Source organism: Lepisma saccharinum, chromosome 15, assembly GCF_977018435.1.
Source record: "Lepisma saccharinum chromosome 15, izLepSacc3.1, whole genome shotgun sequence".
NCBI classification, from domain to species: Eukaryota; Metazoa; Arthropoda; class Insecta; order Zygentoma; family Lepismatidae; genus Lepisma; species Lepisma saccharinum.
This window is the reverse complement of record NC_139243.1, coordinates 42,176,474-42,201,415: the sequence shown is the minus strand read 5'-3', so window position 1 is coordinate 42,201,415 and position 24,942 is coordinate 42,176,474. Positions and strand designations below refer to the sequence as shown.

Here is a 24,942-nt window from a genome sequence, read left to right as displayed (position 1 = left end):
CCCAAGTTATCCTTAATTCAGATTATACATAACTACATCTAAAATAAATTATGCAAATCATTATCTATTAAATAATACAGTTTTACTATAAAAAGGAGAATTATAAAATAAAGGAAAATTACAGGTATAGCAAAAATATATTATGAACTTTAATATTTCTTACCTGTTAAAGAGATGGCTGAGCTTGTTTTCTGCACACCAACTACTTCATTCATGGCTGAATCATCATTAGTGGGAGTACCAGTGGTGATTCTGGATTCAGGCGATTTCTGTGTTTCGTTTTGATGGCTGTTAATGCAGAAAAACCCTGCTCACACAAATAAGTAAAGGGGAAGGGAAGAAGGCGTGTGATGGCAGTGTCACTAAGTTCAATATACTCTTTGCTTGCATAACACCAGAACTCGCAAATAGACAAGTTCTCGAATTTTATTTCAAGTGATCTATCAGTGGACATTTACATCAGACTTTCTTTTAATTTTACAGGAAGATCAGAGGAATTGATGGCGGTGGTGGAAAACGGATTTGTAATCCAATCTTGTGTGTTATCGTCTTTCTCAATTTCTGGAAAGTATTTCAAAAAGTGTTACCTGAGATTTTCTAGGTGGAATTTGATTATTTACAGATGTTCACCAGCAATACTAACATAATTTTGTCCACAATATTCAAACACAGTTGGAAAAACTGCAATATTTCCTTCATTAACGCAATCAATCCAAAGTAATACTTTCTTATAAAATCCATTCACTTTCTCATGGGCTTTAAAAATATTTTTGTCGAAGCCTTGGAGTTGAAGATCATTAAATTTGTTGAATATATCCATCAAGTAAGCTAGTTGGCAAAGCCACTGTGCATTCTCAAAATACGTCACCAGATCGGATTTTAATGTTGAAAGGAAACCTCATTTTTCAGTTCAAAAAGGCAAGTCAATATGCATCCTTGTGATAACCATCGCACCTCGGTGTGCATAAACAGTTGAATGTGTGCGGATCACATCTCCTTGCACTTTTCTTTGAAAATACGGGAGTTTAGTGCATGCAACTTGATTAAGTTGACTACTTTTACAGCAATGTTCAGCGTTTCATGTAAATCAGGAGTTATTTTTTTCGCGACCAAATTTTCTCTGTGTATATCTGTAATGCAATGTTCCCAAATTATTTGAGGGTTCATTTGGCAAATACGAGCAACAAGACCGGTTTTCGGACCTGTAAGTGAAGCAGCGCCATCTGTGGACAAACTTACACAAGAGGCCCACGATAAATTTAATTCTAATGTTACGAAATTATTAAGAATTTTAAAAATATCCTCTCCCTTTGTATGTTCTAGTAATTGTTTACATCCCAGAATTTCATCACTAATAGCACATTTCTTAGCGTCAAAATACTGAACATATATAAGTAGCTCGGCATCATCGGAGACACCCACCGATTCATCGATTTGAATCGCAAATCTTTTGTCCATTTTAATGTTTTCTACTATTTGCTCAACAACATCTTCTGCCATGTCATGAATTCTACACCCTACACTTGTGTCAGAATTCGGAATTGTTGTTACTACGTTGGCCAAATTTTTGTGTAACATTTTATCTGCTATAATCAAAGCTCCAGGAATGATAAGAGATTCAACTGCGGTGTAGCGTGATTTATTTTTGGCAAATAACAACGCTAACTCATACAATGTTTGCAGTGCCACCTTTGTTGATTGTGTAAAATTCTGTATTACATTTGAACTTTTACCTAAATTTTCAGCTTTGCGCCTGAAAAATTCAACTGGCTTGTCTTTATACTCATTATGATTGATTACCAAGTGTCTGTGAAGGAGGGATGGTTTCATACAGTTATTCGATAAAGTTTGATTACAAATAATGCAGAGGGGAAGAGGTGGATCACACGTATTCGAGATTTTCGACTTGCTCATAGATGGTTCAACACTATTTTCACTGATATCCATCCGGTGGAGGAGGAACCGATTCTGCAGCACTTTTCACTGTTGGGGTTCAACACTAGTGCCACTTTCACTTGTCTCACTGATTTTACGTTTTCCTCTTTTAATGAATTTATCCATGATGCAACAGAAGCTAAAACCACCACACTAATAACAAGAAACTGAACGTAACTATAAAGAGGGAGAGACAAGAAGAAACCACACCTTCATACAACGGTCACGAAATAACACTGAACTCCCCTTTCTCTCCCCTCTTCCCTCCCTCTCTCTCTTTCTTTCTTCAGTCCGTAACGTACATTAACAAACACTCCCATTATTGTCAGCGTTTGAAACAAACAATTCAAATACCATTCGGAGCATGATTAGCAATGAGCGCAGCTGCAAGATTTCATTGTTGCAAAGAGTAAAGAAAAGCGATTCTTGGAAATAGAGGATAATACAAGTTCTGAGCATAATAATAAATTAGTTAGAATCCTTTAGTCTGGTGGCCGGTGGGGGGAGTAACATGAAATCCTCAATTGAACCCTTTTTATATTTACTTTGAGGAAAATATTGACAAAAGAAATGTCTATTTTCTTTGCTTCCCTTTATTGCATTTTCAAGTTATCTCTGTCAGAAACAGTTTTCATTATTTATAATTATTTTAAATTGTGCGTACCCCCAGGGGTACGAGTACCCCAGGTTGAATACCACTGTTTTAGAAGACGTACATATGAGATTTTATCTGATGTTGGCTCCTTTCATTCTACTTTTAGTTTATTTTTTTCAAAGGATTCCACTCTCAACATGCGAGCACAACACACTACAAAATCACAGGTCCCAGGTTTGGCTCCTAGTCAGGCATGGCTCTCCCATTGCTACTTATTCAGGTCAAAGTTCCTCCTCATTGTTGCAATTACCCAAAAGCATCGTAAAATTACCAGATTAAAAAAAAAAGGAAATTAAAAAATACCATCTTGAAGTTGCAGGAATCGAGTTCAATATGTACATAGGTTTAATTTTTTTCTTTCACAAGTAGTAGATAAATGACAACAGAAAATGCTTGATACATAATTTGCTTCTCTGCATCTCATGATTTCATAATGTAACTATTATTTGCTATTTAAATTAGGGTTAATTATATTTGTAAGTCTGTGCAACTTTGCCATCGAAGCAGCAGCCACATTTGCTGGTGAAAATGAAGAAAAATCACAGAAATTCAGAATTATATGCAGAATAATGAAACCTGATATTCCTAGAACATGTCAATATCAAGGTTGAGTGTGTCCCAGAGCAACTTCTGCAGGGATATAGACAGTAAAATTCCCATTGAAGATTAATGATCCTGGGAGTCGAACCTGGAACCTGGTAATCAGAGACCCTTTTAGAACAAAATGTTGACAGAAATTTCACGAAAACTTAAAAATATAATGGATAGTAGAAGAAAATTGATGATATATAATGTAGGAAAAGACTATCTTCAAATACAATACATCATGGGCGTAACTTGGGACTTAACTTGGGGGGGGGGGGGGGGGAGGTACGAACTTGAGGCTCATCTTTTGGGGGGGGGGCAGAGTCAAAAAGTTTTTCATCCCATAAAAATAGTGTCCAGGATCATTTGGTAAATTGCAAAATCACAAATATTATTATTTATTATTTAGCTCCTCAGGTCTCAGGATGTTAACAAAAGTATCCTTAACTTGTAAAATTCAACAAACCTGAAAATTTTGGGGGAGGGGGGTAAGTGCAACACTTGCACCCACTAAGTTATGCCTATGCAATACATAGTCCACGAGGTCGATCCTGCTACATTGTTTCCAGAGTTGGCAGCTTTACCCTCAGCATATTACTCGCAATGTACAAAAATGTGCTTGCATATACTCTGTGATTCTACCCTCTTAGGCTTACAGAAGCTATATAACCACAAATTCCTCTCATACTACCACTAGCTGACAGTCAACATTTGTCCGGAGTGGAGTAAAAAGCAGGAGAGGGATCTTGGAAAATACATGGAAAGTTACTAAGGAAAGATGGGAGGTCGATACATTACAAAGGCTTATTACTTTGCCTCAGTCCACGCAATAAAACTCCAAGCCCAGTGGCATGTGAGTGAACCTGAAAGAACTGCCTGGCATCATGTTTCTCACTCATCATGGTGCACGAAAAGGGACAATGAATTCTATGTCTAGTTCCAGTGGGGTAACAGAAACATTAAACTGGGGAAGTGAGGTAGATGACATAATGCATTTTATTCTAATTCCAAGAAACTCTATACCCTGCAAAAGTCATACATATTCTAATGTCAAGATATCTGCTAACTTTTTCATAACAATATTCGGAGCCTCCCTGATGGCATATTAATAACTGTCACCTTGTTATCACGAGATCCCATGTTCAATTCCTAGTGGAGACACACTGTACAGTCTTCAGATTCTACTTTAAACTGTAGGCCCTGGTCCAATCCTGATTGGCCTAAGAATACAGTGCACTTCAAAGAAACATTATAATGATATTGATTGATTGAGTTGGTCCACTTTATGCACAGTAAGGATAATCGAGACTGGACCTACAATTTAAAGTTGGATCCAAACCACTATGTTGAGAAGTCAAGAATTGTGTTTATGCTTATTTACCTTTGTAAGCGTTATTGTTTGGCTTCCTGGATATTCTAAAATCAGACGGCTACCACTCGGTTTATTTAAAATACATGTGCCTTCACCGGGTATCGAATGAAACTTTATAATTATATTTGGCGCACAGTACAGCTAAAAGAAACTTTATACCAATAATTGACTTAGAGTAGTTATATTTAATGGAGAATTGGTTTTAAATTTTTCTGCATACACGTGAGGTGAAGGAGGATAAAGAAATACTGAAGATAAACACATGTACACTTAAAAAAGCAAAATTAATTGGTTAATAGTTGGGAAGGGTGAAATTATTTTATATAAATAATAGTAGCAGCAATTGGGTGCCAAAACTGGGGAAGGGGAGGGAGGGCTTAGGACCGTTTACTGTCTCTTGGTAAACAAGGCTTAAGAGGCCATAGAGCAGGGGCAAAAAGTGACAAAAACTGGCTGGGAAAGTTACCCCTCCCCAATTGCTGCAGAACACAATAAAAATAGTTCTTACACACAGAAACTGTATGTAAAGATTGTCAGATAAAAAGACTTATGGCAAAATAAAATTTTAATAATAAATTCTGAATTCAAAGCATTACAATAAAGAATTCTATTGCTACATATTTCAAAGCTCACATAAAAATATAAACTTGGCAGAGACTTGACTATTAATTCACTTAAATGTTAGATCTATGTTTCATTCAATCTCTAAACAAAAATTAGCGTCCATTAAATATGTGAAAGTTTACAAGAAGCATTCCATTCTGGAATGTTTCCTTCTTACTTTATGAATACTTAACCTTATTCTCTTCTCTCTGTAATTAAGTTTACAACACAAAGTAATGCAACATACCTATGTATTAATACACCTGAATTGAATTCAATAATGACATGAATATGGCTATAGAACCTTTTTTTAAAAAAAAATAAGAAATATTTCCAATAAATGGAAGCTATATGAACCAAACTTGATTTTGTTGTTTTCATTTTTCACTGAAACAGCTGTACTTAGAATGAATGCAATGCAAAACAAATTATCAAAATAGATTTATCCTCTCATGTAACTTCCAGTAGTTTTTATTTGTGTATATTTCTTAACCACCTTCTGAAAATAAACCATATTCTTCTTCAAGAATGAACATATATAAAGCTATATAAAGTACACTTAGAAAATTATAATTTCATGCAAATCCCATACATACACAAATAACTGTAATGGGAAAAACTTCATCTTTAGACAAAATTGTTTTGGAAAGCTTTACTTTAATATAAAAATACACATTATATTCTAATATCAATATGAAAGTTGTACAATTTTCTTAAATGATATTTAAAATACTCAGAACAGGTATTATTAAAAAATAAAATAGCTGCTACCATAATATTTATAAGTAAAAACTGATTTAGTAGAAAACTCTGCATGTTTAATATGTGTAAACTAAAAGTCAACCTGACAGAACAAAACACAAATAAAATAGCAATAAAATAACCAAACACAAATAAAATAGCAATAAAATAACCAAACACAAATAAAATAGCAATAAAATAACCAAACACAAATGAAATAGCAATAAAATAACCAAACACAAATAAAACAGCAATAAAATAACCAAACACAAATAAAATAGCAATAAAATAACCAATCATCTAAACATAGCTAGCTAATCCCTCTCCTTGTCTGCTTCTTCACGATGTTCCACCTTGTGTAAACCCCAATCTTTGCCTGGAAAAAAAAAAGTTTTAACATCTAGACAATGTTAAGTTGAATTGTATCTTATGTAGCTATTACCAGAAAACTCAGATTACAGCATTCACCTTGATAAATATATCAGGGAATGATTCACAATGGAGAACAAACTAAATGATTAAAAACTTTAATTTTCCTTCTTGTATGTACACTTCTGTTCACAGAAAGTCGCACACTCATTTGAGTTGAAGTCAAGCTTCGGGTCTGGCAGTACAACCGAAGTAAGTGTTCGGAAACCAGCAGTGTTGCTTACTATCAAACATTTTAACCACATGCAGGGAATTTTGTCTCTCTCAGACTCAAAGGAAAGGGATAAAGAAAAGATTTCAGCGTAAATATTAATTAACTGGACTGTCCATGTCTACATTGAAAGTAATGTATATGCGAAAAATTCGTGAAAAATATATTTAAAAAAAATGCATTTTTGACGTTTGTGAAGAAGTGGTGATCACAATGTGTTAGAATGTGAGGGCCCCGGGTTCGAATTTGACCTGAGCGCATGGGTGTTCTTTTTGAGTCTCTCTTCTCATCATTGCGAGTAGCCTAAAATGGAAGAAAAGAAACACTAAATAACGGGGGGGGGGGGGGGGAGCAATTTGAATAAGCGAGGTGGAAATAGTGCTGTTGTAATTCCTGAAAATGATGCAAAAAATTAATGAAACTTATTTTTTCTTTCAGAAAAAGTGTTATCCTACCCCGGGAGAAGGGTTGAAGAATATATAAACTCCTTTCCCATCCACTTTGGCAAACATAATTGCAAAGTCGGCACTGAATATGCAATGGGAAAAATAATAGAAATCCAAAGCAAGAAGAGTTTATGTCACAGCCAGGGAGGCACATGAGAGGACATACCCCTACCCCACAAACACACACACATCAGTCATCCAGGCTATTAACAATAAGTCAATGGTTGTCCTCTCATTTAACTTTAACAGTGAATGGAATTTTTGTAAAGTGAAAATTGTCTGGCTTTCCTTTTTTGCACGTGCACATTGGTTTCATATTGGAGCAAGAAAATAGAATTGTGACTCATAAAATCACTACTGGCTGAATGAATTTCTCCATAGATTCCAGAATAATGACACTTCTTTCTGGAATAAATAGATTAAAAATAATATAATATATGTGCCGTTGGTTAATAAGATTCCTCGTCACATAGTACAGGGTGCGGCACGTAAAACCAGCATGCTGTAATCCCGATGTAATTGCTTTGCTAATGAACATGTAAAACATCTAAATGAACATGTCAACAGAAGATGGTGTTGCATGAGTTACTAATTCTGTTTCTCACCAACAGGTGGCTTGTGAACCTGTGGTCGAGTGAAAGCAGTTGAGAATCAGGCCTTGTTGGGTGAAGCCGTGATAATGCCGTATTTGATTCCTGAGCGTGTTGCAATTGTTGAAGCTTTTGTGCACACCGGATCCTTTGTGCAAACAAGGAAGTTGTTTCAGGAGAAATTTCCAGGACGTCCTGTCCCAGCAAAATGCACAATACAGGATTTGATTGGGAAATGGAGGCGTACAGGATCTGTTGCAAATGCTCCCAGGGACAGACGACCATCTGTCTGCACACCTGAATTACAGAGGCAGGTGCAGAACATAATGGCAAGAAGTCCTCGTAAATCAACGAGGAAATTAAGTCAACAGGTTCCAGTAAGTGAGCGAAGTTGTAGACGTGTGTTAAGGGCGCTGAAGTTAAAACCTTACCGGATAAGTGTAGTGCAACAACTCAGGGAGCTTGACCCGGTGAAGAGGGTGGATTTTTGTTCATGGCTATTGAAGAATGTTGCCAGTGGTGTTTTGGATCCATTGATGCTCATCATGAGTGACGAGGCGTGGTTTCACCTGTCGGGATACGTAAATTCCCAAAACAATCGCTATTGGTCATCACAGAATCCACACGTAATCCACGAGCAGCCATTGTATGACGAAAAGATTGGTGTTTGGTGTGCCATTTCCGCACAACGCGTTATGGGGCCCATATTTTTTGAAACCACAGTAGACAGTAACGTGTATTTGGGAATTCTGGAAGTGTTTTATGAACAATTGACAGAAGAGGAGCGTCAGTTCTGTTACTTTCAGGAGGACGGATCAACAAGCCACACATCAAATGCTTCACTATCCCGTGTGCATGAAATGTTTACTCCAGAGAGGACAATTAGCAAAGGCCTGTGGCCTCCTCGGTCACCCGACTTGTCAACTTGTGACTTTTACTTGTGGGGAATGTTAAAGGGGAAAGTATTCAAAACAAATCCACACACAATTGAAGAACTCAAGACCTCCATCCAGAATATCATGAACAGCATCACCACTCAAGAATTAACAAAGGTGTACATGAATCTCCTGAAATGTGCTCAGACGTGTGTTGAAGTGGGTGGAGGACACTTTCAGCATCTATTGTGAAGGTGAGAAATCTTAACACACAACATTAAATTTCATTTGGTGTATTGCTTTTGTTTGATTTTGTTTTAATTTCACTTAATCATTCAAATTGTTCATCTAATGATATCTTATGAAGGGACTAGCTGGTTTGAAGTGCCGCACCCTGTAGAATCCGCTATGTTGATGGAAGCTTATCATTTAGGGTTGCAAACACTCACCTTCCACAAAAGCACGACTTCACAACGTTTTCCTTCATTTTCATGCACAAGCTTGACTTGTATTCTGTCAGCAATGTGAAGAGCACACAAACACTATCTGATGAAGCGCATTGCTTTCAAATTAATGTAATTAGCGAGAAGCGACATCAAAAGTTTTGAGCTGGACAGGAAAGATGCAATCTTCTGGATAAATTACTCGACTAGCTTGGTTTCTTCACCGTGGCTTCTGGCCATGTCGGTTGAAGGCCAGCTTTGTAAGCTGAAATCCTAGGTTCGAATCCCCGTGTCTCGAAAATATTTTTTCTTACCAAATAGGTGCTACATAGCCTAATGTATTTTATTCTTGTCACACCAATTGCAGCCTGAAACTTTGTTATTGTTTGCGCGCCAATAAGAAAATATGTATTGAAACTATTACTCGTTCAGAGAACGTGACTGTTACTCAAGACTACTTGAAATTGAGATTTTTTAGTTGCTGCTAAGCCTCGATATTTACAACAAGTGCTAACATTGAAAATTGTTGTGTGATAAAACACACTGTTAATATTCTCAAGAAGAAAACCACTGAAATTAAATGAGTAAGTTGTGAGGAACATCAGCAGATGTATTTTACTATGTTCCGTCATTCACGTGTCACTCTCCTCGTTTTATACATAGATAGATATTTACAAGTGACCCACTCCATAAATGCTCGCACCTTAAGAGTAATTTTCAGATGGGAAAGAAAAAGCCTGGTCCAAATTGTAAAGTCAAGATGTGCGCAGATTGTAGATGTTACTATCATAAACAAACAGAATTGATCTGTAAAATATATATTTTGGATAATTAGTTTTTTGAATTATTATTCTTATATTATACTTATTATACTTCTACTTTCGAGGTGCAATTTGTGCGAAACAGCTGAATCCGGACTTCAATCTAATATTAATAGGAATACAACCATTGCAGTATAGAGATGAAAGGGACAAATATGTCATTTCCATTCAAATTAAACTACGCCGGTAACGTCTGGGGTAACTTATCGTATGAATTGGTTTTTGAGTAAATTCAATGTTACATTCCATGGAATATTTGTTTCCTTGTTACGAACTATCTGAATAAAAGCTTCCTCTTGTCTGTTGGCTTTCGCAGGAGCTGCTTTAGACTGCAAAGGTCAAGTATTCGCCGTGTTCGAGTACATATAAGCAGCAGTGGCATAGTCACGTGAACCTGTCAATCCAACTGTTTCTTCTCTGCGACCAAGAAGCAGGAACAATTCCTTTTTCTTTGGTATAAATTAACATACTGCAAGAGTCGCGAGTTCGAACCCTGTCAGGATCAGAATTTTTTTCTTCTCTTTATTTACGTGGTAAACAGTGAAATGTAGCAAGATTCGAAAGTCGATTTTGATATTTCGGTTTATTTTGGCCATCGATGTATAATTTGTAATTTCGAAAACCGCCAACATTCAATTCAATAGCAAATTCAGATGTAAAAATGTATGGTGCTAACGGGAAACCTATATTTCTGCACTTTTAGAGGTTCCATAGAGAAGGAAAAATTATACATTTATTTCAAATATCTCTTGATTTTCACAGGGGCACGTGGCAAAGTGATTTTTTTCAAAACGTGTCAAAATTCTGTGGATACGTCACACTCATACTTCAATTATACTCGGGATGGGACTTACAGTTGCAAGTGAGATCTGAACCACTATGTGCCTACCATCTGCGATCGAACCCAGAGCCACTCTATTACAAGGAGACAAATTTACAACACAACTCTCTTATGTCACGAAATTTATCAATTTCTAATATATCTCATGATTAAGCTGGAGAACTATAAAATTAACTCTCGAAACAAAAATAAATTAAATTATTCATTTTCCAACAACATAAAAATAAAATAATCCACATTCCTAGATAAAAGAGAAACAGGCAAACTTTCCATCATGTTTATGAATTATATAGTCACTGAATATATGAATTATATAGTCACTGAATAGAGTGTTTACTTTTTATACAAACACTACTAGAAAGCAATTTTGGTCGACAATTTTAGTGAAAAGTAGTTTTTTTTGTAAAACTTAGTAATAACTCCTGCAACTGGATCAAATGATATTCCTTGACATTTACAAAATTACAGATTTAGAAGAGAGGATTGATCAAAACACTTACTGGTGCACTATGAAATAACTCAAACAGGTAATCATCCAAAAATACATATTTTACAGTTCTATATATTTACTCGGCACATATATTATATTATTTTTAATCTATTTATTCCAGCACGAAGAGTCATTATTCTGGAATCTATGGAGAAATTCATTCAGCCAGTAGTGATTTTATGAGTCACAATTCTATTTTCTTGCTCCATTATGAAACCAATGTGCACGTGCAAAAAAGGAAAGCCAGACAATTTTCATTTTACAAAAATTCCATTTACTGTTAAAGTTAAATGAGAGGACAACCATTGACTTATTGTTAATAGCCTGGATGACTGATGTGTGTGTGTTTGTGGGGGAAGGGTACCTCCTCACATGTGCCTCCCTGGCTGTGACAAAAACTCTTCTTGCTTCGGATTTCTTTTATTTTTCCCATCGCATATTCAGTGCCGACTTTGCAATTATGTTTGCCAAAGTGGATGGGGAAGGAGTTTATATATTCTTCAAGCCTTCTCCCAGGCTAGGATAACACTTTTTCCGAAAGAAAAAGATGAAGTTTTTCCCATTACAGTTATTTGTGTATGTATGGGATTTGCATGAAATTATATTTTTGCATCATTTTCAGGAATTACAACAGCACTATTTCCGCCTCGCTTATTCAAATTTTTTTCTTTTTCTTTTTCGTTGTTTAGTGTTGCTTTTCTTCCATTTTAGGCTACTCGCAACGATGAAAAGGGACTCAAAAAGAACACCCATGCTCAGGCCAAATTCGAACCCAGGGCCTTTGCATTCTAACGCATTGTGATCACCACTTCTTCACGAACGTCAAAAATGCGTTGTTTTTTTTTAAATATATTTTTCACAAATTTTTCGCATATACATTTCTTTCAGTGTAGACGTGGACAGTCCAGTTAATTAATACTTACGCTGAAATCTTTCCTTTAGCCCTTTTCTTTGAGTCTGAGAGAGACAAAATTCCCTGCATGTGGTTAAAATGTTTGATAGTAAGCAACACTGCTGGTTTCCAAACACTTACTTCGGCTGTACTGCCAGACCCAAAGATGGACTTCAACTCAAATGAGTGTGCCACTTTCTGTGAACGGAAGTGTACATTCTGTTTGCACCGTAGAATTCATCTTCTAGTTTATGGATGTTACAAATAATTTAAACATGAATAGGAAAATTAAGCAAATGATATTGTCCTATTTTTTTCATGAAAATGAAATCCATCACTATCGTTTTCAACTAGCTTAGCAATTGTCCTCATGATGATGGGTCAACACTCAAATTTTGGATCTCCTCCAGCGTAGCCGAACAGAGTTGAGGAAATTGTGTAGAGTCAAAGATTGTCTTGGTAGTTCAGTAGTAGAGTATTGGTGCAAAATGCTAGATTCCAAAGTTCTTTCTCTGATTGAGCCACTATTTTCACATAACTTTTCAGTATGTTATAATATATAATCTGTGCATTATAATCTATTTCATATATCTAGCTCAGTTAAGAAGAATATCATTTGTCTAGAAAAAGGTATATTTAATAAACTGTTGATGACCTCATAAACCCAAACAACTGCTGCAAAATTCATGTTGAATTCTTCATTGGGCCATCACTAGGGGACAACCATGTTGTATCCTCTTAGCGATTATGTGTTCTCAACTAATTATGGCATCCTGATTTCGGATTTCCCACTCATTTTTCACCATCACATAGCATTTTCGAGATATGTGTGACGTGATATATGGTATAATATGGGTAATTTATACACAACTGAATTCCGCTTTTCTTGTAATCTGGCAACACTGCAAACTTTTTGTGTGCCAAATCATCATGTATACCTTCAGTTGTCCCTTATGTGTTTGTATATGAGGTTTATTGTAACAGTGTTTGCTACAATAAAAGATATGTACATTGTAACAAATAAACATGCAGCTTACAGTGTTTGATTTACACAGTGACGCAGTGGACTGTGCTGTGATAAACTATGTCAACTGAAAGAACCTCTTAGCTGTGTATATCATCCTAACACATGCTGTTACAATTGTGACAAATGCTTGCCAAAATTGCAATGTAAAAACATCACAGATTGTGTACCAACTGTACTTTGGTTGTCGCTGGGATCTCGACTGTCCATGGGCCTCACATGGTTGTCATGTTCCCGGTTAAATGTCAGAAAGATGAGTAAAGGTCACTGTGGAATTTGCTTTCTTTTATCTACATTCAAGTGGGAGTCAAGTGCAAGTCTTTTATGTTACTGTTAGTATTGACCAATACCGCAGCAACTTGTTCTTATTGCAAATGACAGAGAATGATGGACAGTACAGCAAGGCCAGCAGTGACAAAAGTATTTCTTTAACTTTTGGCTTTTTTTATTATTTCTTCCCTGTTACCTCAAAAGAATCAACCTGCAAGCCTCCAAGGTTTGTCTTTTTCCGATATGGGGCCATCCACACCCTCTTGTGGTGTGTTGACAAAACATCTGCTACACCACACTCTAGGTAACAACGCCAGCAAGGGATAGAAAAGTCAACAGGCGACCTTGAAGGATCCAATGGGAGAGTACTCTATGTGGAGGGAAACTTTGTTTTCCAATCGGTAAGGGCTGAAAAAAAGCCAGAGTGCCATCGGTGTAGTCTGCTGATGTCCTCAGTGTTGCGAACTGCACAATTAAGTGTCCACGTGCACTGTATACTGCCAGCGTTCAAAGCACAGGAGAATTGCAAAAATATGATTGCTGACATAAGTATGACATATTCCATGTGAAGATAAACTTTTCAGAGCGTTCTGTCTATGAGACAGCTAAAACGTCCGTAGCCAGATCCGCCAAATAGAGTTGGTAAAACTGGCTAACTGCAGTCATACTTTTTATAAGTGCTTTGCGAGGTTAAAAGTTACTGTTTTTCAGGCATATGAATTTCTATTTGTGTCATTTGTTCCTCTCTCCTTCTCTCTTTCTGTGAGAGTGATGTGAAATGAAAAGTAAAATGGGTGTTCAACTCCAGATATTCCTGAATTGTACCAGCAGAGAAGGGCTTCAAATGTAACCAACTTTCAAACTACGGGAAGTTCGAGGGGTTGTGTGGAAACCGAAAGCTTCAAAAACTTAAGTGTTGGCATTGTTTACTATTTTCTACGGAAAGAACTACTTAGTGCCAGAATTGATTTGTGAATATTGCAAAATGTGAAAATCGTGAAAATTGTTTCAATCATCTGCTGCATTACATACGTTTGACAACAGACCAAATGAAGTTCAAATAAATGAACAACTGCGCCAAGACAGTATCAGGTAGAGTGCTCATTTCTTCAGTAAACGTACCATGTAGAATCAATGAATTCTTGATTTTCTTAATATTTCTGGATCAGCTTCCTCAACAGAAAATGTTACCGCATGCCACTGATGGACAGTATAGCATAAAGAGGCATTATTTTAATAGCTGTATTTGCATATATTTTACATGGCTTTTCTACCTCTTCTGGTTAAGTCAAACAACAGGAATGAATAGTGTTTACGTGAAACTGAAGAAGAGAGCCAATCCACCATTTTTTTAAATTTTTTTTTGTAACTGCATCATGTTAAAATAAAGTCTTGCAACATTTCAAAAATCTTCTTCTTTGCATTCTCTGGGTCTACAGAGGAGTTCACATAAAAAATTACCAAATGTCACAAGACATGTTAAAGCTTATTTAAGTTCTTCATGCATATAGTACCATGCCATGAAGGCACATTTAGGGGATGTGTGGTAGGACCCCATACATTCTTAATTTCGGATATTTTGGAGGTGATGTGACAGCACCATGCTCTGGCTGCATTTATACTGCTGCCCCCGGGTAGCCACTGATTTCAGGCTAGGTAAGCCCCAGAGCCACTTTATGCAGGGACAAGGCCAGAAAAATTCTAACATTTGATCACCGACCCTGGGATCTACTGACTAAACGTATTATAATACTACATGAGAAAAATTTGTGTCATTGAATGTCACTAAAGGAATGTGATGTCATGAGTTAGTATGGCTTGTTAACTATACTTTATTACTTTAAAATCGAATTTTACAAGTATCGGTGAGAGTATTGGCCTAGGTATCGGTTCAAAGTGGTATCGGCTCAGCCCTAATAAGAAATAATTTATGAAATAGTCTAGAAACTACGCTGAAGTACTAATCTGTTCAGAATAAAAGTAATAAAATTGTATACTAAAATTGCATACTAAGTGCATCTGTCAATTCAATATATGATTATTGCCTCACCATGAAAACAGAATATTAGGATTAACTAACTAACTAACTAACTAACTCTCTAGCCTTCTTAAACCCGAAGGTTCATGGCTGCAGCAACACAGGCCTTCCATCTGTCCCTATCTTGAGCAAGATCTATATACTCTTTTCCATCTATACCGATTTCCCTTAGGTCCATCTCAATGTTGTCCCTCCATCTTCGTCTTGGCCTTCCTACTGGTCTCTTACCATCAGGTTTCCCAACAAGAATCCTGTAAACTCCTCTTTCCTCTCCCATTCGTGCCACATGGCCTGGCCACCTAAGTCTTCTTGATTTAATTATTCTAATAATATCTGGACATGAATACAAATTATGTAGTTCTAAATTATGTAACCTTCTCCACTCACCTGTCTCCTCATCCCTTTTAGGTCCAAATATTTTCCTAAGGATCCTATTTTCAAATACTCTCAATTTATGTTCCTCTTTCAATGTAAGGGACCAAGTTTCACACCCATATAATACTACAGGCAAAATTACAGTTTTGTATATTTTAACTTTTAGTTTCTTAGATATCAAACGAGAAGACAAAAGTTTATGAAGAGAGAAGTAACATGCATTTCCTGAATTAAGCCTACTTTTTATTTCCTCTTTAATATAATTTTCATTTGTTAATATTACTCCCAAGTATTTGAATTTGGAAACTGTTTCAAACCAGTTCTTATCAATAATTAGATTTTGATTATTATCTAACACTTGGTTTCGGCCTGTAAGCATATATTTAGTTTTCTCTTTGTTAACTTCCAAACCTATCTCTTTAGCAGTTTTGAAAAATATTTTAGCATTATTCTTAATTGTATTCACATCATCCCCCAGTAAGTCTACATCATCTGCATATGCTAACAACTGAGTCACACCATTTAATTTTAGTCCTTCTTTAGTTTCTTTTACCTTCCTAACAGCATATTCTAAGGCAAAATTAAAGAGCAATGGAGATAATGCATCTCCTTGTTTTAACCCATCATGAATTGTAAATTTGTCAGACATATTAATACCCACACGAATTTTACTTTCTGTTTCACTGGTGCATATTTTTATCATACTAACAAGTTTCTTAGGTATTCCAAACTCTACTAATATGTTATATAATTTATGTCTTTTGACAGAATCATATGCTTTTTTGAAATCAATGAATAGCTGATGCACATTTTGATTATATTCCCACTTTTTTTCAAGTGTCTGTCTGATGTGAAAAATTTGATCTGTAGTTGATCTGTTACGTTTAAATCCACATTGATAATCACCTATAATTTCATTAGCATATGGGGTTAGTCTTGTTAAAAGAATGTTAGATAATATTTTATATGTTGTTGAGAGTAGAGAAATTCCACGGTAATTATTGCAGTTCATTTTATCACCTTTTTTAAACACAGGAACAATTATGGATTCTTTCCCCTGTTGAGGGATTTCTTCTTTATTCCATACTAAACAAATTAATTTATGAATTTGACATATTAATGAATTTCCACCATATTTAATTAACTCAGCTGGTATTAAATCAATGCCAGGTGCTTTGTTATTCTTTAGCCTTTTAATAGCATCTTTAACTTCAGTCAAGTTAGGTTCTGGAACTAAAGGTTCTGCTGTGTGTACTTCATTCACTTCTGATTTATCTCCTACATGGACATTTAAAAGGTCATTAAAGTAGTTCTTCCATCTATTTAGAATATCGCTTGGGTCAGCAAGAAAATCACCGTCTTTATCTTTTATCAAGTTTACTTTAGGTTGCCACCCCTTTCTAAACTCATTTACACCTTTATATAAATCTGTGATATTTTTATTTTTGCTGTTTGTTTCAATTTCGTTAATTTTGCTTTTCAAGTAATCTCTTTTTTTACTTCTAAACGTGCGGTTAACTTCTCGCTTTATTATATTATAATTGTTTAGATTTGTATCATCAGAGTTATTTAACCACCTAAGTCTAGCCTGATTTCTCATTTCTATTAGATTATGACATTCATTATCAAACCATGGCTTACTTTTTCTCGGTTTATGGTATCCTATACTTTCTTTAGCTGCTGATTCTATTGCATTACGTATGTGCTCCCAATTCTTATTTACGTCTGTTTCATTTATATTTTCATCATCATTTAAATCCTGCAAAACATCAAATCTATTTGACAGTTTAATTTGGTAATCTTTCTTAATTCTTTCATCAGTAAACTTTCCTGTATCAAATTTTAGAACTTTTAGATTTTGTTGCTTATGATTTAACACTGAGAGTCTTTCTCTTAATTTAGCAATTACTAAATAATAGTCACTGGCACAGTCAGCACCTCTATGTGTACGAACATCAATTATACTAGTATGTCTTCTCTTATCAATGAGAATATGATCTATCTGATTATGAGTTTTACCATCTGGAGAAGACCAGGTATATTTATGGATATCTTTATGTTTAAAAGTGGTACTTTTCACAATTAAATTCTTTGAGGTTGCAAAAGTAATCAATCTTATACCATTATCATTACTTAATTCATGAAGACTTTCTTTACCAATCGTGGCTTCTTTGCCAATCTGTGCATTACAGTCACCTAACAGAATTTTCATATCATACTGAGAAAATTTATCAAAGACCTGTTCTAACTCTGTATAAAAATCATCTTTAGTATTATCATCTTTATCTTCCGTTGGTGCATGTATGTTTATTAAAATAATTTTACACCACCTACCCTGTAAAACTGCATATGATATCCTATCATTAATAAATTCTACTGTTTTAAGAGCCGAGATAATTCTATTATTTATGAAAAAGCCTGTTCCAAAATTATGATTTTCAGTACCACCATAGAAAAAAGTATAATTTTTAGTTTTACAATTCCCTTCTCCTGGCCACCTAACTTCCTGGACAGCTACTACATCTAATTTATACTTAACTATCTCATTAACTGTACACTGAAATGCCCCAGGCCGGTAAAGGCTCAGCACATTCCAGGTGCCTAATTTAATATCCTTATTCCTAACGTAGATTTTATCCTTAGTCCAGGGACCTCCCAAAGTAGTCCCCACCCGGAGATCCGAACGGGGGACTATTTTACCTCCGGAATATTTTACCTTGGGAACATCCATGGCCTTATATTGCTGATTCTTGACATGGTTTTTTACAGTGCAGAGTTGTCAGCTCTACGCCTAACCCCCAATATGAATGGAGGAACTACTACAGAAGACGAACACAAACACATTCGACAACACAACTATTACACAAGACACACACAAACACATCACAACTATAACACAAAATAAACACAAACACACCACAACTACTGCAAAAGAAAAGGTGTCAATATTATAAATATGTTCTCATTGTTAAACGTAATTGATGATCAAAAGGTGGCCTCTTAATTAGTAGCCACCCTATAATTATTTCAATTACAAGGAGCTGAAATAAGGAAATATACTTCTTTGCGAATTATCCACTTCACTGTACACGAACATTTCCCGTGTTATCATCCTATTTCCTATGCCTTGACCAAATCTTCCAAATGGAAGTCGACGAAAATTATATTATATTTTTGTAGGCCTACTTGCTAAAACATGGCTCCTATTTGCTTAAAAGGGGAGAGACTTGCATCACTACAGACAATGTTTGCCTACTGGTTACGTTAACCATTTTGCAAAATATTGTGTCATTGAAATACATGTGTTTGACACCCGACAAACAAATAAGAATCCTTTGATTGATGACTTCTTGGATTACAGTGTCATCATTCATATTTCATATCAAGTTTTATAGAGGGAAATGTTGTATCCTCTTTACGTTATGAAAAAATATCTTCCTTAATGACTATGGTACGAAACCAAATGATCTAAGGGGCCTCCTTCGCCTTACCCCATTTCCGAAAAAGCGAGGTCTCTGGGCCACTTATCGCCACCACTTTTTGAGCAGAAGCGTACAAACCCAAAATATCAGGGTTTTTTATGCTGATACTGATTTCTGCCAGTCACAGAATGGCTTAAGATATATGAACAAAATTAGGAGAATCCACTCCATAGCAGAAGAGTTGACATAATTATTTGTCAAAAAATTAGGTTGTGCATGAGGTACTTTAACAGACAACGTCTGCTACAGACACAATGTAATATTATAAATAGAAAATAATTTGAGAGATTTTCAATCGTATTTAATTCACTGCAGCTTTTTTCTACTGGTCATTTTCTTGAACCTATATTCATAGGGTGCCGCCTGTTAACATCGAAAATTTTCACAGTGTGTACAGGACATCAAGGAAGGCAACTTTTATCAATGACTATTTACTCGTCTAATTCTTCTTTCGATGTTACAAGCAATCGAAATATGGCATCTTATGACCTTAATGTATGCAATCCCATTGTAAGCTTCGCAGTTGCAAATGTAATTTATTTTTACTGCCGTTTAAAATTCTTGAGAGCAATATATATAACATGCTATGGAAACGATATCATGCAAACAGTCAGGGTTAAAACTTAACTTTTCCTTTATAAAATGGATATCATGACACACTCCTATGCTGCTTATCATATTTAATGCGTTTGCATAGAGAAATGATTCATAAGATTTGAAATTCACATTTATATTTCATAAGATGCTTAGTGTAACCCGTCTCACACTACAAATTTTATCGCTTTCTAACCGAAATAATAAATGTGAAACACTATCACATTTTCATCGTGTTTGATAATAATTTGAGCCAGTAAGCTGTCCTACATCTTCCACTAGCCGACCTCCATGGTGGGATGGTTACGTAACACACTACGAAGCCAGGGGTTCCAGGTTAGAGCCTGGGCATGAATGTTCTTTGTGAGCAGAGGCGAAACCACAAATCTTTATATGGAGAGTGGTCAAGTACCAGGACAAACATGCCAATTATAATAATAGTAATATAGTGGTGGTAGTGGTAGTAACAATAGTAGCATTAAAAGCACGTTATTATTGTCTTAAATCATGCAAAAGGGGGTACAAGTCGATGCTAAAGCATTTGTGTTTGAACAAATAATTTGAAATATTAACTAATAATGGAAAACAAGCACACAAACTGTATTTTTGAAAGACAGAATATGCATGACGAACATTATTCTTTTTGCACATATGACACGTATAACTTTCATGTACAACATATTTTTTACACATATGCAACATGGAGCGACATAAAATAAGAAAATACATATGCAACATGTTAACTCTAAATTGTGTACGTATTCAAAGTTTATTAGGATTATTAATATTAGGATTATGTAGTTTATCCTGGTATCAGTAAGCTACAAGCTGCTTCTTAAAATATCCGATTTACAGAAATGTGTATATTTATGGGCAAACCGATGTTTGTAATAATCATACTTTCTCAATTCATATGCCTAAAAGAGACATTTTGTAATGAAGACTATGGATCCACCACCAGTGATTTATCCACACCCCCCTAACACCCCCCCAATTTTTTGTGAACACCCCCCCCAAGCAGAAAAGTGAAACACCCCCCTACAGGGGGGGTGTAAATATGGATGTTTATATCAACAATAGAATGACAATACGTCAACATTAACAGAAAAAAATCATTTGTAGCTGAAGAAGCTTAGTTCAAAGGACTTTCCGATCAACTAAAACCAAAGTGTCAAGGAAAGAGGGTGGAATGTGCAGCATGGCCATTTCCTGGAAACAATAGCTCCCTTGACAAGGCTTCGGTCAGCTCTAGGGAAGGGACACTGCCATCTGGAAAATGTCAAACTGACTTCTCGCCCTCCTCCCAGGGAGCACATTCCGCGCACAGTGTTGACAGTTCAGCGATTGAATACCTTATATATTTCTTAAATATGTTACAGATTAGTAAATTCAATTATTCAACCCCTGAGTTAATGAAATTTACATTTTGTTGAATTTTCCATTCGATTCTTTCATGTGAGAAATTTACGATAAAAGTAAGGGAAGAAATTCAAATCTACAGGTTTGACTCCTTCTAGTGAATTCTGTTACTATGGTTAGCAACACTATTTTCTGTAACTTGGCGAGATGAATGATTTTTGGAGTGGTAGAGAAAAGAACAGTCAAATGCCTTAGGTCAGTCTCATTGTAGCATCTCCGTTCGTGTGTTGTCGTTCTGTTTAGTGTATAACAATGTCTGAAACTTTACTGCAAAACTGTCTGAAGAAGATAGAGAAAATGAAAAACCAGACAGAAAGAAACCGAAAGTGGTGAGTAGAAAATCAGTGACACTATATGTCGGTATAATTTCTTCCAACCGATATTCGTAAAGTACCAATATAAAATTTACTGACCGAGTATTCGATATAAAATGGCATGTATATCATGAAGAACCTAAGTGATTCATTCACGGCTATAGTTGATGACCATTTTTGTGGCTCCAAGAGTTCTTACCTTTATAAAAGAAATTATATACTATTAGAAAGAGAGTTGTAAAAGGGGGAGGGTCCACGTGGGGTGCTTGCCTGGGCGATAAGTACAAATGGGGTGCCGAACAAGCAAAACAGATAAAAATAGAAAAGCGTTAACGTCGTGGTGCCCCGTGAAATTACTGGCACCCTATAAAATTAAAATTATTATAAGTTTGCAAAGATATAGCTTTAGTAAAAATTTTTTGTATCTAGTCGGTTCCCTGACATAATAATGACATGTTTAATTTTATTCAACTTTTCAGAGGAAGCAAAGGAAGTGCAAGCAGGCCCGTAGCTAGAGGGGGGACAGGGAGCAACTGCCCCCCTGTGAGAAATACAGAACACCTAGAATTCTCACTAATCTTTACAATTACTCTAGCAACATAATAAAGACATTTATTGATTTTGTGATTTATGAAGATGTGTGGGATTCAGTATAATGTCGTATCAGGATTGGGAGGGGGGGGGGGAATTCCCTTTTTGGTAATAGTGATTCATGTGGTAGAGAGAGGGAGTGGATATTTGATTTTTGTTACTTAGCGTTCCTTTTCTGCCACTTATAGCTAATCGCAACAATGAATGATGACGTTATATTGATGAAAAGACACTCATAAACAGTGCTGCAACCACAGGGTGGCAGTGGGCATTGTCCCCCCCCCCCCCCCCACCCTCCCGACCTTGGACGGAAGTCCATTCTAGGGGAAGCAAACATTGAAGTAAAAAACAAGACTAGGAGAATCTAAGAATATCAGGACAATTGGATACTCATGATGGAATTAGATTTTACGAGTTTCTTGCATTTTCCTTCGAGACGGCCAAGTGGCACTTGCCCCCAACTCTCGATTTCAAATTTTATACAAATAAAAATACATTTCGTAAAATTTCTTGCTCGCTTCACTCGCAATTTCTTCTATTCTTATAGTCCAAGTTCAGAGTCATAGCTATGGGGCGGTGGGTGTCGGCCTTGGGAGCCAAACGATCTATATGAGAAAAAATGTTAAAGAGTATGCCATGGCGCCCCGTAAAATTATTTGCGCCCTATTAAAACAATTTTTTTCTATGAAACTTAATATCAAATATTAATGATGACACTGTAATCCAAGAAGTCATTGATCAATCAAGGTATTCCTATTTGTTTGTCAGGTGTCAAAACATGTATTTCAACTTATAATATAATACAATTCACACAATATTTTGCAAAATGGTTAACGTTACCAGTAGGCAAACATTGTCTGTAGTGATGCAAGAGTCTTCCCCCTTTGAAGGAAATAGAGTCCGTGGTGGACTAAGGGACCCATATTTTAGCAAGTACAAAAAAAAATGTATTAAAATTTTTTACATAATTCATCAAAGTGTAGATAATATGGAACCATTATTATTTAATTAATGCGATTTTGTTTGCATAACAATGGTGTTCTTGGATTCTCGTTAGATTCCTTTGTGCGGAAAAATCTTGCATACTGGAAACTAGAGGGAATCATTATGAAGCATGATTTACAAAGGGCTCCCTTAATCAGTTCTGCAGAGGCGCTCATTAATCGTCTATTAACATTATCAACCTGTAAATATCAAGTAGATACAGTCCCTATTAGTCTATTTACTATGTTAAACTTAATATTCTTTGCCAATCTGGGAAGGTCATTATCGAGAAAATGCCATTTGATGTTGCTCGAAGTTTTTTGTTTTTTTTTGTCCGTTGCAGTTTCAAGATATTATCCCTTGTCTGTTACTTATCCATTTTGGGGGAGGTGTCAAGTGCCTCTGTGTACCCTCCTATATCTGCCAATGCGGCACAATATATTGAAAATTTTCCCCCTCAAGGATTGACTTTGCCCCCTACCCCCATACAAAGAATTCCTGGCTATGGGCCTGAGTGTAAGGAATTAAACATAAAAGAAATTTAATTTACATTAAGTCTCAAATTTTCTGACCATAGGGCACGACGGCGTTTGCCACTGCCTGCTGAAAAACGTGGAGAGAGAAAATTTGTTTGGTTCATTGTGCTCTTTGTGTTGGATAGTGAAATTAATTCTATTCGATTTTTAAATGATTGAAAATAAAGCATTGCCTCAATTTAGAAGTGAAATTCCTTGCCTTCCTTTTGCAGTTAATGCCATGCGTTTATTTGCACATGTTATTTCGTTTTCTTTTAAGGCAAAGAGGCACGTGACTCCTAATTCCCTAGTGTATCTTATTTAGTATTTGAAAGATAAACTCTCAAAAGTGCCAAGCGTATTTTCCAAAGTTTTGTAAGGATATAGTGCACATGCATATTATTAATTAAACATAGCGACAGTATCCCGTGATGTTTACTCTTTACAATCTTGCTTTGCTCGTTCGGCATCCTCTTTACCTCACCACATGTCCCCTCCTGTTCTAACAGTAAGAAAATATGCATGTATAATTTTAATAGTTCTATGTAGCGAGTGAGTTCCAAATTCTGCTGGTGTTTTCAAATTTCTGTTTAAACGATGATTAACAAACTGAAATAAAGTAATGAAACTCGATATATTTAGAGCATGGCCATGAAGACGTAAAAATATAATGGGAATTTGGGATGCACGTTTGATAGATACCTGATATTGCTTTTGAACGAAATCGGTCAAGGAATTTCATATTGAAGTCTTCAACGAACGAGCAAAGCAAGATTGTAAAGAGTAAACATCATGGGATACTGTCGCTATGTTTAATTAATAATATGCATAATCAGTTTGCAAAGAAATAGTTCTAAAAATTTTCTTGCTCGTTTCGCTGGCAGTGTCATAATTTATTTAAGTCATATTATATCTGTATTTATTACTACTACTTCAGACAGGCAAGTGCGCGGACATCCATGCAATGCATTCTCACTGATATTTAAATTGGGCACCCCCAAGTTGAACTCCGAGTTACACCTACGGCAAGAACGATACAAATACAGCTAAAATATTGTGCAAGTGTTCCTAATTTCTATATAACTAGCTTAAGAATTGCATGAAATGATTCCTGGTAATAATATGTTAAAATTTGGTGTTTTTTTAATGTCATCCCTTGTGTTTTGTCTACCGATTGATTAAATCAATGCAATCGGAAGGAAAGCAATCCTCGAAACGTTAAACTGAAATATTAACATTAATCTATTTTCCATCTTTTCCTGTATTTGACATCTTTTTTCTTCTGAAATGTTACGTGAAGGGAAGGGAGGGGGGAGTTAATCTCTAGAAACATCCATGAACAAATTCGATTAGGGCGAACATTTTTAAAACGGTCCAAAATATGCACTTAACTTCCCCAAATTTACA

The 24,942-nt window shown here is 35.8% G+C and overlaps 1 protein-coding gene across 1 annotated transcript in view; it reads right to left on the bottom strand.

Annotated features, from left to right (window-relative positions):
* Positions 1–5,131: 5,131 nt before the first annotated feature.
* Positions 5,132–24,942, bottom strand: part of LOC145999690 (uncharacterized) — a 158,600-nt gene continuing 138,789 nt past the window's right edge. Inside the window, exon 22 of the mRNA XM_083136906.1 lies at positions 5,132–6,267. Within this exon, the coding sequence (XP_082993032.1) occupies positions 6,206–6,267 (62 nt within the window). The 3' untranslated portion in view covers positions 5,132–6,205. The remainder of the gene's footprint in view (positions 6,268–24,942) is intronic.